Source organism: Cottoperca gobio, chromosome 10 (genome assembly GCF_900634415.1).
Source record: "Cottoperca gobio chromosome 10, fCotGob3.1, whole genome shotgun sequence".
NCBI lineage: Eukaryota > Metazoa > Chordata > Actinopteri > Perciformes > Bovichtidae > Cottoperca > Cottoperca gobio.
The window spans coordinates 3,774,726-3,789,534 of NC_041364.1; the positions used below are offsets into that span (position 1 = coordinate 3,774,726).

The following is a 14,809-nucleotide window of genomic DNA, read 5'->3' on the forward strand; positions in this document are numbered from 1 at the left end:
GTAGATGCTTGTTATTCCAGTATTTTGCTAGACACGACCGAATGTACCCGCTTAACATCTGCTGAGACTTTTTCAAATAACTTAATCGAGCAACGTGTCAGCAGGTGTAAGGGAATGTGACATTGTTTATGTGCAATGTAAAGTTTTAGCATTGTTTTAGCTGATTTGCATCCCCTTGTACTCCTTCCTGGGCCTTGTGGGCCAGCTTAACTCGGTGCACTGAGTGAGCTTAGAGCCTCTGACTGTTGTTTACCACACTCTGGTCTCTCCCCCAGGACTCTGAGCCGCTGTAATGGAAAACATCAAATGGTTACCAGGCAAACCTTCTTAGTTTAGGAAGAGAAGAAAAAGCCACCGCAGAAATATGAAATGCAGTATAGCTTGTTAAAAAAAGAGAGATGCATATCCAAGAGTGACTGTGCTTCAAAACATTGGGGCATATTGCTTAAGTGGTTTTAAGCATTTAGATTCAGCATGAGCACCAGAATTGTCGGCAGGTAGCTCAAATGGCTTTACAAAGAGAGCAGGTTGTTGCACATTAAAGAGTAGTTTACATTATATTGCGTTGTGTCTTTTGCTGTGATAGCAAGGATGTAATCCTTCTGCAATGACTATCTGATCATGTTGGCTTTGTCTTTTTACACAGTGTTCACCTCATTGTGCATGCATCGAAGGATGATGCCCTTCAACTGATGGACTGGAGTCATATATGTCGCGACCTTGTTGTTGCCTACATGCTCTGACTAAAGGTCAACATTTTACCTGTGCAGGGCACATTTCCTGCCTGCTTTTGTTTCTAATGAGATAATTCAGATTAATTTTCTTTGCATCTAAAGCTGTTATGCACACCAGGTTCAGTAATGACAATAACAAATCAGCAAAAACTTATATAGATATAGAGTTATGCTTCTGTTCAATGAAGGATTTGCTGTAATCAAATGATTTAATTAGGGCTGCACGATTATGGCCAAAATTATATTTTTGAAATATTGAGTTTTTTGAAGTTATTCATCAGTTATTCAATGATTTTTAGGGCCAAAATGTTTTATTGCCCTTTCACGTTTAAATGAACACTGCTTTCACTTCTATGTTGTGCTATATTTGTGCTAACATACCAATATTTGCAACAATGCGTTATATTACTCGTCTACTCTGGAATGCAGCTGCAACATTCTGGAAAGCTTTTCATTGGCTGTCTCTGACATGTCAGCTCCCCAAAAGTAAAGCCAAAACATGTCGATTGCCCCCTGGTGGCTGGCTGTTAGTTTAGGATGTGCTTGATGTGATATGCAGCAGAGTTTTCTATAAAGGGATCCCTAATTTTAAGCGTCAGTTGATCATGTTCACAACAAAACATCGTCAGTAGAGGAACATTTCCCATCGGTAACATTACCGATTACACTTTTACAAGAAAAGATATTCGCTGATGACGCTCAGAGTGCTTACTTTGGTCTTTGATCATGATGCAGGTTTAACGATTTCAATATATTACCATATATTGCAATACTGTAAGCAAGGCGATATATTGCGTCTTGGTATAGTATAAAGAACACACCTTCATTTGCATAAAATTCTGTTGTTCATTTCTTTTGTTGAATACATAAAAAAACATTTATATTTGTGGAAGGATGATTAAAACAAGTAACGAAACTGACATTCCTGCAATAAAGTAATAATTGCATTGGGATTGCATTTGCATTTATCACATTCCCTCCAACATCATAGCACAAACCTTTGTGCAATCCGAGCAAATGAATGAACTTGAATTAATTTGCCTATATCAGTAAAAAAGATTACATAAAAGTGCTTGCAGGATTTTATAAAAATTAATTATTTTTATTTAGAATTGAATCAGTACAATATATTGATATTTCCACACACCTTTTTACATTAGGATAAAGTGTCTTTTTTATCGTGTAATCGAAACAAACCCACCCCCACCATGATCTATGCTCCGGTTAGGTGTTTACAAGTGCACAGTTGCAGCTCAAAATTCTCATAACAACCATCGGGTTCACATTCAACAGTGAGCATCATGTATTTCTGTCCATGCTCTGGAAAAGTAATAGGTCATCAATAAATGAATGGCTGTGCACAACTCCTCATTTGTCTCCGATGTCAGCTGATGACCAGACTGTTGGATGTGCATACTGATAACAAATGACTGCGCCCTTCGCTGACCCTGCTGGTGGCAGAGGATGCCTGGCTGTGCGACACAAATTCACTGAATAATCATTATGCCAGGGTACCGCAGGGATTTAATAAACTAGCAAATTGACTGGCTCCAATCAGGTCACAGTGTACACACTCATCTCTTGTCTGAACCCTCTGTGACGGCTGGAGGATAATGCAGGACTGTGTGTGGGGAGATGTTAGAGATTTGAATGAACCGTAACACTTTACGTTAGTGTCCAACTGATAAAACTTCGCTATTATATATTCATGAAATATTTGAATTGAAAGCCACAATTTCAGGATTTAATATTATCTGGTTTCTCAGAGGTCCACAGGAAGCTGTACAATTATACAATGCTTTTCTTATTTTCTTAAAGTCTCTATTGTCATGCGGTTATATTAAGTTTTACTTAAAAAACAAAACTCTGCTTTTATGTGGCTTTTAGCTGCTTATGGGATTATACAAGGCTCTGTAGAAATGGTGCAAAAGTAACAACTGTTTACTGTTTGGGATTTTGTTTTTAAGGCAGACGCTGATACTAACTTCATAATGTGTGATGCATCGGACATAGAAAGCCATTTATTTAATGCATTGCTATAACCATTTGCCTAGGCGTGTCTGCACACTGGGTGTTCATCTTGCTTATTGTCTGAGTTTATACATCAGGATACCATTATGCTCCAAGTCAAATTCGTCATATATTGTAATTGATGCAGTGAAGCACCACTCTTTAGTCAATATTTATTGGTCAGTGAATTGCCAGTCTGTATTGCGCCTCAGTGAAGTTATCTTTCTTTATTCCATGGCAGTTTGACAGTTTAGTTGGACCCTCCTATCCGGAGTAAATGCAGTGAAATCCTGTGTTCTATGAATTACGGCGATGTGCAATTAATTTGCATTGCTAATGTATTTTGAAGGATCTCTACCAACAGGATTTTCACAATAGCATACTAACAAGTTGTCAACAGGTTGTGACAAGAACACAAAACGAATCCATTGTTTTAATTTTCAACATGCATAGCTTTTTAGTTGGACATAGGTAAAACACAGTCATACAGTAAATGTGCATCATAAAACAAAACACAAAAACAATTAGCCAAAAAAGGGGTTACAAGCGTTACATTTGTATTCTTGTTTGCACAGGTTATCTTGTGCACACTTTAAGGACTTCAGAGGCTCCAGAGTAATGCTTTGGACATGGTTGAATAAAAAAAAAAAACGTGAAGCCACAATATGTCAGGCTCTGCTTGTCATGTGATTTTTTTATTGTAATATTACTTTTGTACTTCTTTGAAGGACGACAGCACACTAACGCTTTAACACAAATCGTACAAGCTGTCGACAAACCTACAGTAGTATACTTTTCTGCGTATTGCCAGCCCTATATCCTTAGCTTTATGTAACACTGCTGCTTTGAGAGGCCTTCACTCTGATGGTTGTTGAGTTGTTTTTCCCCTGCTCATCATACTCGTCTACTGTCCCTTAAGGACTATTCTAAAGGGCAATCTCAAAGTGAGCAAGCTGCTATTAGAAAGCCCATATATTTGATGTGGTTCATGAGTTACTGTACAGACTGATCTGTGGCCTGTCAAGACTTATTAGTGTTCATACAGGTTGAAATGGCAGACCACAAAGTAATCCTGCCCTCAGAGAAAATCACACTAATCATTTCTTAGAGGAAAATCTTGTTCTCATAATACCGTTTGTAAATGATGTCATCCTCACAATCCTGCAGTAGAACCAATTTTTCTTTAGGAATTTGTGTACTCGTCTCCTAACAACTGCTGCTGAAACACCACACAAGCTGCAGTGTTTGGCTTTGTTATTATCCTTTTCCCCCTGCTGCTCCACTAATCCCCATAGGGAAATTCTCCTTTTCTTGCCTCCTCCACACAGTGGTCATGGTTCAGGGTCTACTGCGGATCTGCACCCCAGAAGCAGTTTGGGAATAAGGGTCTTGCTCAAGGACACTTTACCCATTTTTCATTTAGCTTTTCTTTTCATTTCATTTCAAACCCTCTTCCCTCGGATCAAATGAATACTCAAGGATGTTTTCGCCCTTGTCACAGTGAGGGTCACTTTGTATGAGAAAGTATTGGTTCCTGCAAAACACAAAATGTTCCTTCCCCTTTAGTCATTCACTGTGAAGTGTTTTTCTTTTTTTGGGCATGAAGTCACACTCACAGTAAGGTGGAGAGTATTAATGAGGAGCTGTAAGAGGTGACAGGTAAACTGTGGGACAAACTGTAAACATACTCTATGCTCGCTCGTTACAAGTTGATTAGCTGTGAACTCTGAGTTCAATCAAACCTTTAAACTGAAGATTTAAACCTAGGGCTTAGCCATATTAAGTTATTGGTGAGGAGAGTGCAGTGTTTACTGCACTCTCAATCAAACCAGTGCAGTGTTTACTGCAATCTCCTCACCAATAACTTAATATGGCTAAGCCTTCGAACAGAGTCGATAACAGGGTCTCCTATCTGCTATGGGAGACCCTTACTGTACATGCTCACAAAGCATTTATCTCGCATAAATAAAATGCACTTGCCTCCGCACATGAAAATATCAAATGACAAAACAGGAGATGTTTTTCTCTGCAGTGCGTTTTCGGCAAAGGTTTGGGTTGAAGTGGAAATACTTTTTTAATCACTCCCACTGTGGGTGCTTTATAGTGAACTTGGCTCGCATAATTGATATTTTGACTGACATTTTGTGAGTTTGGAAAAACACCATTCAGTATTGATGGGGATTCCCTGATGGTCGAGGGGACTGAAACAGCCTAAATAAGATCCATTTCTTGTTCTGGTCGATGCACCTCAATCACCGGCTGTGGTCAGACTAAAACTTTTTTCTTCTTTTTGTGTGTTTTCCGCAGGTTTTATGGGACATAATGGCTATCCAAGTCCATGCGAACACAAGTACTGTGGCTTGGGACGTCACTGTGTGGCCAACCATGAGACTGGCCAAGGGGAATGCAAGTGCTTGGATCATTGTAAACCGCACTATAAACCCGTGTGTGGTTCTGATGGGAAGCTGTACCAGAACCATTGTGAGCTCCACCGGGCCTCCTGTCTCAGAGCACACAGGGTTACCATCATGCACAGTGAGGAGTGCTTCTACAAAGGTAAGAGCTCATGTGACCTTTCTCTAATGGAGGATGTGTGTGGTCCAGTAGATACTGTACATCTTGCACCGTACCCTTTGCAATGTTTATAAGGTCCCAGAAACCTGTGGGGTTTGATTTAATCCAGTTTGCTTCCTGCTATGACGGGCACTAGAAACATCCACAAAGGCTTTGGGATTTTGACAACTTCACCATTTGAAAGTGGTATATTTTTACTGGAATGAAGGAAAATGACCTACAAAATATGCTGAACAAGAGGTCAGGGTTTCTTTCATCCAAACACATGCAGTTTGTATCTTCGTCTGTCATAAATGTTCAGCCCTGGGCAGTCTTACTGCCATGTTTGAAATATTCAGTGACACAGGACTGCATCTAGGTTGCTTATGACCTAAAGAAACAGGGAAATTGAAGAATTTTTCATCAACTTCAAAGAAGAGGAATAATTCAAATAGGGCCTTCACAATATCAGATTTTCACGACACTATTTTTGTGGCCAAAACTATTTTTATAATGCTATCAATCAAATTAATCTTTAACTTGTTTTTTTCTGCATTTTGTCTTTATTTTGGCAAATTATTTTCACTCAAAATACGGTTATAAGGAGTCAAAGAGAGTCTGTAACTATAACTATAGATTTAAGAGGTGCTGGAAACATTCTTTCACCACCATCCCACATTGTCACAATGTAACTCAATGCAACCTCTGCTTTGTTAGCTGTTAGCGGTTAGCTCCGTTATTTAGTCGAGCAGCTGCCACCGGCTGCTAACAGCTCCTGTTAACTAGCTCTCCTGCTGTTGATGTCAACACAGAGTTGCTTTTCACATTCTCAACCCCTAACCAGAAACATCTCTGAGTGAAAGACTTAAGCAGTGTGGGAAATTACCACCAGACTAATGTTGGCTGCTAAGCCAGTTTACTCCACCAGCTTCTGGCAGCTAACCAACCATCATTACAAAGTGCCCTTCTAATCTTCTGCTACTGGTAAATTGCTATTGGTAAAAGAAGTGGAATAAGTTCCCATTTTGGCTTATAGACATAAAAGGTTCCTACTCTGTATCTGCTTATTGAAAAGATTTCAACACGCCAATGAAGATAAATAATAAGATCACTAAAAAACAGTGAATAGACTAAACAAAGAAATTGATCACTACGTTTTTTGTCGAGTTTTTTCCTGCAGAGCATTTTTCACCCAAAATTGGGGAACGGCTCTGATATTGAGCAGCTTTTGTTGAATTTACTTTGGGGACTTTGGACTTGAAAATATAACTCATATCTTCCTGTTAAATATGAAGCTGTAGCCGGATGTCTTACATCAGTATCTCTAATGTTCTCTGCAAAACAATTTCCACTACATGCATCTTCTACTGCAAATCTAGATACTTGATGTCAAAATACAAGCACATACAATACATCAAATAATATAAGAGCATATACCAGTGTAACAGAACATCTTGTGTAGCTCGCGAAAAAGATGGTGTAGAACCCCTGACATGAAATATTGACAAACATGCATACATAAAGAACAAAAGACACAATCTGAAACCAGTCCTATAGCTCTTTGTGAAATGCACAGCTCGGTTTAGAGTCGGGAGCAGGTGGTAGTGCTGTAGTGTTCATATTTCCCCAGAGAAGGTTGACTTCTCTCTACCATTGATTGTATAAACACACCAATTATTCTTAGTCCCTGGAAACAAGGGACACTCTGCACCTTTTGTTTTATTCAGGGCAAAGAGGAATAGTTGCTGCTACTCACAGACAGCATATTCATAATATTCATGAGCGATTGACTGAGTCTCTGCATTTATTCGACAGGGTTTCTTAGCTCACTTGTTAACTTTGAAAAGTAACTTCACTCAAGACCGGGAATGGCTTTGGATCTATATACTTTTGCTGATGAAACTCTCTGTGGTCCTCCTTACAGAAGGCTACCTCCTCGGGTTGTAAAGCCAAAACAAACAAAAACAAACAGTACATCCGTCTCTTCAAGTACGCATTCTGTCACTACTGAAATGTTTGATTTAAAGATGAACAAAGCCTCACTGCAAAAAAAGAAAACATGTACAAGCTTTTACAGCAACTCCCTACAATATACTGTACAAGAGCCAACATACAAAACTGCTTAAAACAGCCGCCTCACGAATTGGCATAGATTAAGAGCAGCCTGTGCAGAAACGGTGAAGGTAAGCCAATGTTAACAATCAAAGCATCTGTTTCATCACAGAAAAAGGCATTCAGATCAGTGATACATCCCTGGTGGGTCCTAATCAGCCTCTCTCATGTGCACTGTCCTGTCAGAACCCCCCCCCCCCCCCCCCCCCCCAACTGGTCTACACCCAATCAGCATCTCTCCGCAATGCAGAGTGGGATATTTGACCAATGTCAAGCGATCAATACCAGATCAACAGGTGCCAAAAGAAGGAATAAAAAAAGAAGAAGCTCTTTTTCCCTCATCTCCTCCCTCGCTCAGTCCAGACCTTTTTTCTTTTTACTGTGACTGATATATAATCAATTTCTCATTGGATGAGAACTACAGGGAGAGGACATATGGACCGGCTGCTAAAGGCATTGTTTTCTTCTAGGCACTTTCAAATATTTAAAAGTAAAACAGTAAATTATATAAATGCTGTTTCCAGTTTTAAATCTTTACAAAGGTACACAGAGGTACAATATTGCCAAAATATTACACAGCCACAGGGGACTTGTTCTTTGTTGCAACTACAAAAGGAACCGTAGTAATCAGAGGAAATGGATAATTGAGCAAATGTAATAGAGTTTACAACCAAATCTAGATGTAATTATGATTCAGGGGTTATTAGTGGGTAATGCGGAATGTGTCCTCAATAGCATGTTAAATATGTCATTTGATTATTTGTCCTCCAGGTAATGGGTTCAATTTACCTCGCAATATGGATATATATTCATTATCTCAGCATAATAATGAATTTCCCTCAGTTCAAAATGAGTTATTGCCATAGAGGAGGTTATGTTTGGATCCCATTTGTGCCTGTCTGTTAGTGACCAGGATATCTACTTAACAGATTTCAATTCAATTTGGTAGAAGGTTATGCAACTGGCCAAGGAGTAGTGATTACTTTATAGCCACGCTAAAAGCTGGCCCAAGGGATGTCAGTCAGCTGGTCGCTCCTCTTCTTTGGAGTGGATACATTGGCATGAAAGGTTGTGCTGACACTTGTGGTCCCGATAGGATGGAGCCTACTGAGTTTGGTAATCCCCTGACCTTTTGCTTTTTTTTTAATTGCCATGCAATTTGGTACAGACATTCATGTTCCCCTCATGATGAATTGTAACTTTGGTTATCCCCTGACCTTACATCTAGCGTCGTAATCAGGTCCATTTTTAATCTGGCCCTCAGTTGTTGCCACATGTACTGCATGGGAAGCTTGTCATTACAGCAGCAAGGTTTCCCCCCTTTTCAGTATATTACACTGGTTGTTGTAAAGTCGGACGATAGTGCTGTTAAATTCAATACACAATGCCATAAAATAACTGTCAATGCTAGATGGATGACATGCTGGTTCCACTAATGCTCTGCTGCATGCCACAAATTGCCTCATACTTTCCTTGTTGTTAGATGTACAGAAGCTAATAAAATGTCGATCAGTCGGTTAAAACAAGGTCTATTTCCGCCATTTATCAGCCACTTTCACGCCACACAGCATTCAGTGCAAACTTAGTTTTAATTATGGAAGTACAGGCCATCTTATTTTAGATCCATATGTGTTCAGCAAATCTAAAATCATCTGCCACACTACTGATGATTAAACACAAACGTTTAAAATGCTATTTTGAAAGTAAAGTGATAGTGTTATAGTATAATTTGATGTTGCAGTGCCATTGGATAATTACATACATATTTCATTTACATATTAACATGCTTTAATGTTCAAAAACACATTATTTTTCTCATGCTGTCTGTATCATATACCTGTATCACCTTCTGTCTGAAACGCTCTGTTATAGCGCCTGTCTCTTTAAACCCCCCTCCATAAAAGCCCAGTCAGCTCTGATTGGTTAAGTTGCAGAGGTAGTTTTCTCAAGCCATTGGTGAAGATACTCAGATGCGTATGACATAGAAAGGGGAGATGCATCTGAAAGACTGAAAGGCAGCCTCCAGAAAACTGACTTGGTTGTCTTATTTCACAGTTTGTGGGTCGGTAGGCAGTCCAGATACACGCGTGTATGTGCACAAGCCCTGGAAGATTTATACAATATGTTCCCTTTTAACAGAAGCTGTACTATTATCTACTGTATTCAAATGTCTCAGTGATGTCTTAATGAAACCTCATATCATCAGCAGACGAGTCCAGGGCATCTCATGATCACTGAAAAGATTCTGCTTCATATTAATTTGATAGACAGACAATTAGTCCCCGAGGCAAGATTAAATTTAAAGCCGTTGAAAATGATTGCTTTTGAACTGACACCCATATGCAAAGAAGCTGAGCCATTATTGGTTCTGGTCCCAGCTGGATGGGTGTATGTTGGCTATGGACAGGCCTTGTCAGCCATACCTTCTCTGCCTCATATCAGCTATTGAAGACAGGATAAAAAATGACAGCTATGTGTTGACTGAAGCTTCTCATTAGCACTGGGGGAGAGCTTGCAACCCGCCATTTACCCCTCGCACTGCATGGCAACTTAGCCAGGATCGGATCTGATTGAAAATTAAGTGGTGCACAAGTCTGTCCAATCTGCAGAGGGAAATGTGTGCATGGTGGCGAGCAATCTTCACAACAGGCAATTGCCAAGAGCGGAGACAATCAGTCAGAGAGGGAGAGTTAGCTCTTTTGTAGTTGAGAAATTACTCGGAGAGAAATCATTTCAGTTTTTGCATAATCATTGAGAGGGAAAAATCAATAGAGGTTTGACATTGATGGGGGCATGTCCCTCACATTTCCCCTGATAAGTCAGAGTCAGTCACAGGGTCTGTTTATTTTGTCCCATGTAATTGAACTAGCTTGGATGTTGTGAAAAAATAAGGGTTGTTTAAGGCTTGAATGTCATTTTGGTTATCAAGCAGACATTTATATTACAGATATTTAATAGAGATGTATTAGATATCAGTAATCTTTTTCGGAGTAGTGTTCATATCCGTATTAACTGATCAGTAAATAGTGAATAGGTGTGTACATTAAGTCTCAGACATATGCATGTAATGTGGGCATTGTTGTGTATTCTGGGTCTGGTGCTCTCTGCAAGCAACACAAACAAATAAGAACTCATTTAAAATACGGTAGACTTTTTTTGAGTTGATTATTTCTGTCTTAGTGTACTATTATGTTACTACTGTAAAGCACATTTTTATATTTTGCACCAGACAAGGCACATCTGCCACACAGCAATAATAAACATCTGTAATTATGCGGTGTCTATAAAAGAAGAGCATGTTGCACTGCAGCGCTTTTGTTGTTGGCTCCCTCCCTGGAATCTCAGTAGAGCAAACTCTTTGTGGACGACTCCCCTGGGCTCTGCCAAGAAAAACATGCTCATGAAGCATCATAGCTTTCGGCCTCCAGAGACCCTCTACCTGAGCGATGTGTCTGTGTCTTACCCCACCAGAGGCATTCCTCTGAGATCAGCTTGTGTGCAGTAAAGGGCTTCTGAACCTCCTGTGCGTTTTGGCTTTCTTTTAATGACTCTGTGGCGCCGTTAATGCTGCGACCTCTGTGCAAGACCCGGCATTGTCATCAACAGCAGCGCCAAAGAACAGGTTCCTCATTAAAATCTAGACCTGTGGATCATTAAGTTTGCAAGGGCATCCACACCATTGTCAGCTGCAGGGTCTTGGTGCTGGTCGACTCTGAAGTTGAGACCTTGTACGCCATGATCTGCTCAAAAATGGAAATCCATCAATTGTTTTATCTGACAGCAGGCAATCATTATCATCTTGTAGATGCCCATCAAAGTATTTCTTTCTGACAAATTATGAGTTTTAGACCTACAGTCTCAAGGCTGTGGCAACTGGCTAAATGTTCCTGTTGAATTCTGCAGTATTTAAAGGCTGACGAGATTAATGTTCCAGTTCAATCTATCTGGATTATGTGCTCATCGGCTGTGTATCAGATCAGTTGATGCAGAATCCGATTGGGTTTTTACTACTAAGAAGAGCCACACACACACATAAGCCCTACAGAGGCCGTGCAACTATCTTTGGTCTGTAATTTCACAGCATAAAAAATTAGTTTATATGATCTTGCATATTTTTGGGTGTATGTGTCGCAGCCTTGTCACAGCCAAGAAAAAGACAAAATAAGGGCAAACAAGCCATTACCTTAGAGATAAAGCTAAGAGCGCAACATATCTTCATCCTTAAAATCCTCAGTTTGCATAAAGCTCCATTCCATCGTGCCATTTTCAATGGTCAGTAAGATAATTAATGTTTGACATGATACAGAGAATAGGCCAGGTCCATGGCATAATACTTAAAGGCAATGAAATAACGTTTTCAACAGGAATGAATGTTGTCTCCATGACTCACTTTACCATATTTTATAGGGAGACATTGAAAAGGTCTATTGTGTGGAATAATGGCACTGAGTATTTATACATATCTCTTTCTGGTGGACAAATCGATGTTTCACAAGACCTGATCATAGGAACGGAACATAGCCTTCCATAATCGGCACCCTTTTTTTGCTCTAACATAGACATCTTCTAATGAATACATGCATGTTAGCCTCCCTTATAACGACTGAATGAAGATAGATTTAGTAGAAAACTGTGTAGATGTATGACATAGCTGGAGGGAGTGGCGCTGGCCATTTTGTTGAAAACTGATATGGTCAGGGAAATTTCAGAGTACAATAGTCTCATCACTCTTTGTGTCTCGGCTCGCAGGAATAGCTCTTCTCATGCAGCAGTCGGGAAGGATAGCGAATAACCAATAGTAAGACATTAAATTAGGTGCAGAAATGAGAAATAGGACGCGACTGGAATGTTATGCCAAGGTGAATCAAAACTCCCCACTTGTACACAATTGAAAATCTGTAATCTGAATTGTTTTCTGATTAAAGGTACTGAATGTATATTTCACACTTACTTTGTGCTGTATGACAAAACATTCCTCCACAGTCACCAGTAGCATTTAGATGCGTTTGTCTTGCTTGTGTTATTGATCAAAAAGCGAGATTACTTAAACCTGCTATCATGGGCTGAACTGCACAAGATATATGGGGATCTACTGTGCAATGAGGTTTCAAAGGGAAAACGAGGGTGACCAGTCACGGCAGATGGCGAGGACAGTTAATATTTACTGAAGGACACGGCCTGGAGCCGCTATCCGCTGTGCTTTATGACAAGGGTGAGCAGCTATAGTGCTCTAATTTTAAAGGCTGCAGGTTCAGTTTGTTTATTCACAACCCTGACTCCTGTCAAAGTGACAAAACACCAAACCCCCAGCATGTCACCTAAATTAGCTGGTAATTCATTGGTTATTGGTTTTTACAGTATCTCCTGTCATAAACGGATGCCCTCAGTAGCAACAATACATTTCTCACCTTCCTTTTGTTGAAGGCTTGTTCCCCAAAAGCATATTGAATTCAAAAGACCATTATTCTAATGTAAAAGCATAGGCATACCCCCAGCATTCAAAACACAGAATTGGCACCTGCCGTCAATCCAAAACTGATTGACAGGTCCTTTTTAATACTGGATGCCACATAGTTGCTCAGTGGTTAGTACTGTACACCTCACAGCAAGAAGGACCTGAGTTTGAACCCGACATAGTCAGGCTGGGGCCTAACGCGTCTGAATATTCTCCTAGTGTTTGTTTAGGTTTCCTCTCACACTCTAAACACTTGCAGTTTAGGTAAATTGGAAACCCTTGTATATATGTTACATTTGCGAGGTATTTGCAAAAGACATCTCAACCAAATATGGTCTTAAAAAGACATTAGAGAGAATCGTAAATTAATTGCTGCCTCCTCAAAAAAGGTTAAAAACATCTCAAGAAGCAGAGACTTTTTACAAAATGTGTTTTTCTTTTTCCATTTCTAATACTGTCCTCACTGCCACAAATGTTCTCTGTGAAAAAGATACAAGAGATAATTTGTAAGTTTCCAATCATACTGGGGGGGGGAGAAGGACCATGCCTAAAGATATTCTGGTTGTTTCTACCTCGCCATCTGTCGCTCTCCTCTTCCTTTCTTCTGTCTGTTATGTAAAGGTATCATCAACAATAAAGCAGTGATTTGCTGCGTTGTCATCGTGATGAAGAGATGTGTAGGACTCTGGTCATTGCCGATGTGATTCCATACTTCAATTTGATCAATAGTTGTCAGCATGCCCTTCCCTTGAATCCATAAAGCACAATGGGCTTTACTGCCAGTAGTTTGTCTGTGATTTTAATGTAATCTTGTATAAATGCCTGTTTTCTTGATCTTTTGTTTTCACTGTTCATATAGTTCCTTTTTTTTTAAAAGCTGTTGTGTATGTAGTTAATTTTCCTTTTTGTTGGCGAATGTCCACTTGCAGATGGAGATCTTATAGAGCAGCTTAGATTTGATGACAGAGTGGTAACCCTTGCATTACTTGTTCAGGGAGTTTCTACTCAGGAATGTTGGAAACCATCACTTTGAGGTGATTATTAATTTTTAATTGCAACATCTACTTCAAACCACAACCAGGCTGATTAAATCCCTCTACTACACTATGCTATAAGCTGTTTACTCAACACGCATAACGTTTTATGTAGCAAGTTGGGAGCTGAATTATTTAATGTTTAATTTATCTGTTGATGCTTTGCAGAGTAGGTTACGGTCTCTCTATGTGTCTGTGAGCTTTTTAACATTATCAATTCTTATGTTATATTCATATTATGTTCACAGTATTCACAGCTGTGTTTGAAGTATATTCTCTCATATCAATGCAAACTAACAGAAATGATAAAGTAGCTGTTTACATTTGGCTCATTGATCCCACAAATATGAGGTAAGGCACCATAGGCTGGGCATGAATGCACACTTAACACAATTATTATACTGTTTTGATTACATTTGTCCCAGTACCCACATTTATTTATTTATTTTAGTAAAGAAGAAACCCTTGAGGATTTTCCCTCAAAAAGACTAATTTATTCAGTATGCATTTATGGGTGGTGTGCCTCCATCTTTTATTATCTCTATGTGTTCCTCGGTAGTACTCGGTGTAGACACCTGAGGCTTGGTTTACCCTATTTATAAGAACAATTAGCACCAGCTGCTTTGCACTGTACCAAAAAAAAAACAATTCTTTGGGCAATTGTGCTTTACTTTATTGTGTGTGAGATAGTGGAAGTTAAACTTCCACTATCTTTAAGTGGAGGTTTGTTTAGAGGTCTTTATTACATGACTCAGAGGAATTGAGAGAAAGAAATATTAAAATCTAACTTCAAATGCTAAAAAATGTACTTAACAAAAGATCTCCATTATCCATTACCAAAATATTTGACGCATGAGAACAAAAGAAAGCCCACACTGTCCAAGAATGAAGAAAAGCTTTGTTTTGATATT

General features: G+C 39.4%; 1 protein-coding gene across 3 annotated transcripts in view; it reads left to right on the forward strand.

Moving 5' to 3' along the window:
- Positions 1-14,809, forward strand: part of fstl5 (follistatin-like 5) — a 132,699-nt gene that overhangs the window by 38,395 nt on the left and 79,495 nt on the right. For all 3 annotated transcript variants that reach the window (XM_029441467.1, XM_029441468.1, XM_029441469.1), the window contains exon 4: positions 5,052-5,300. In XM_029441467.1, coding sequence (XP_029297327.1) covers positions 5,052-5,300 — 249 coding nt within the window. The remainder of the gene's footprint in view (positions 1-5,051; positions 5,301-14,809) is intronic.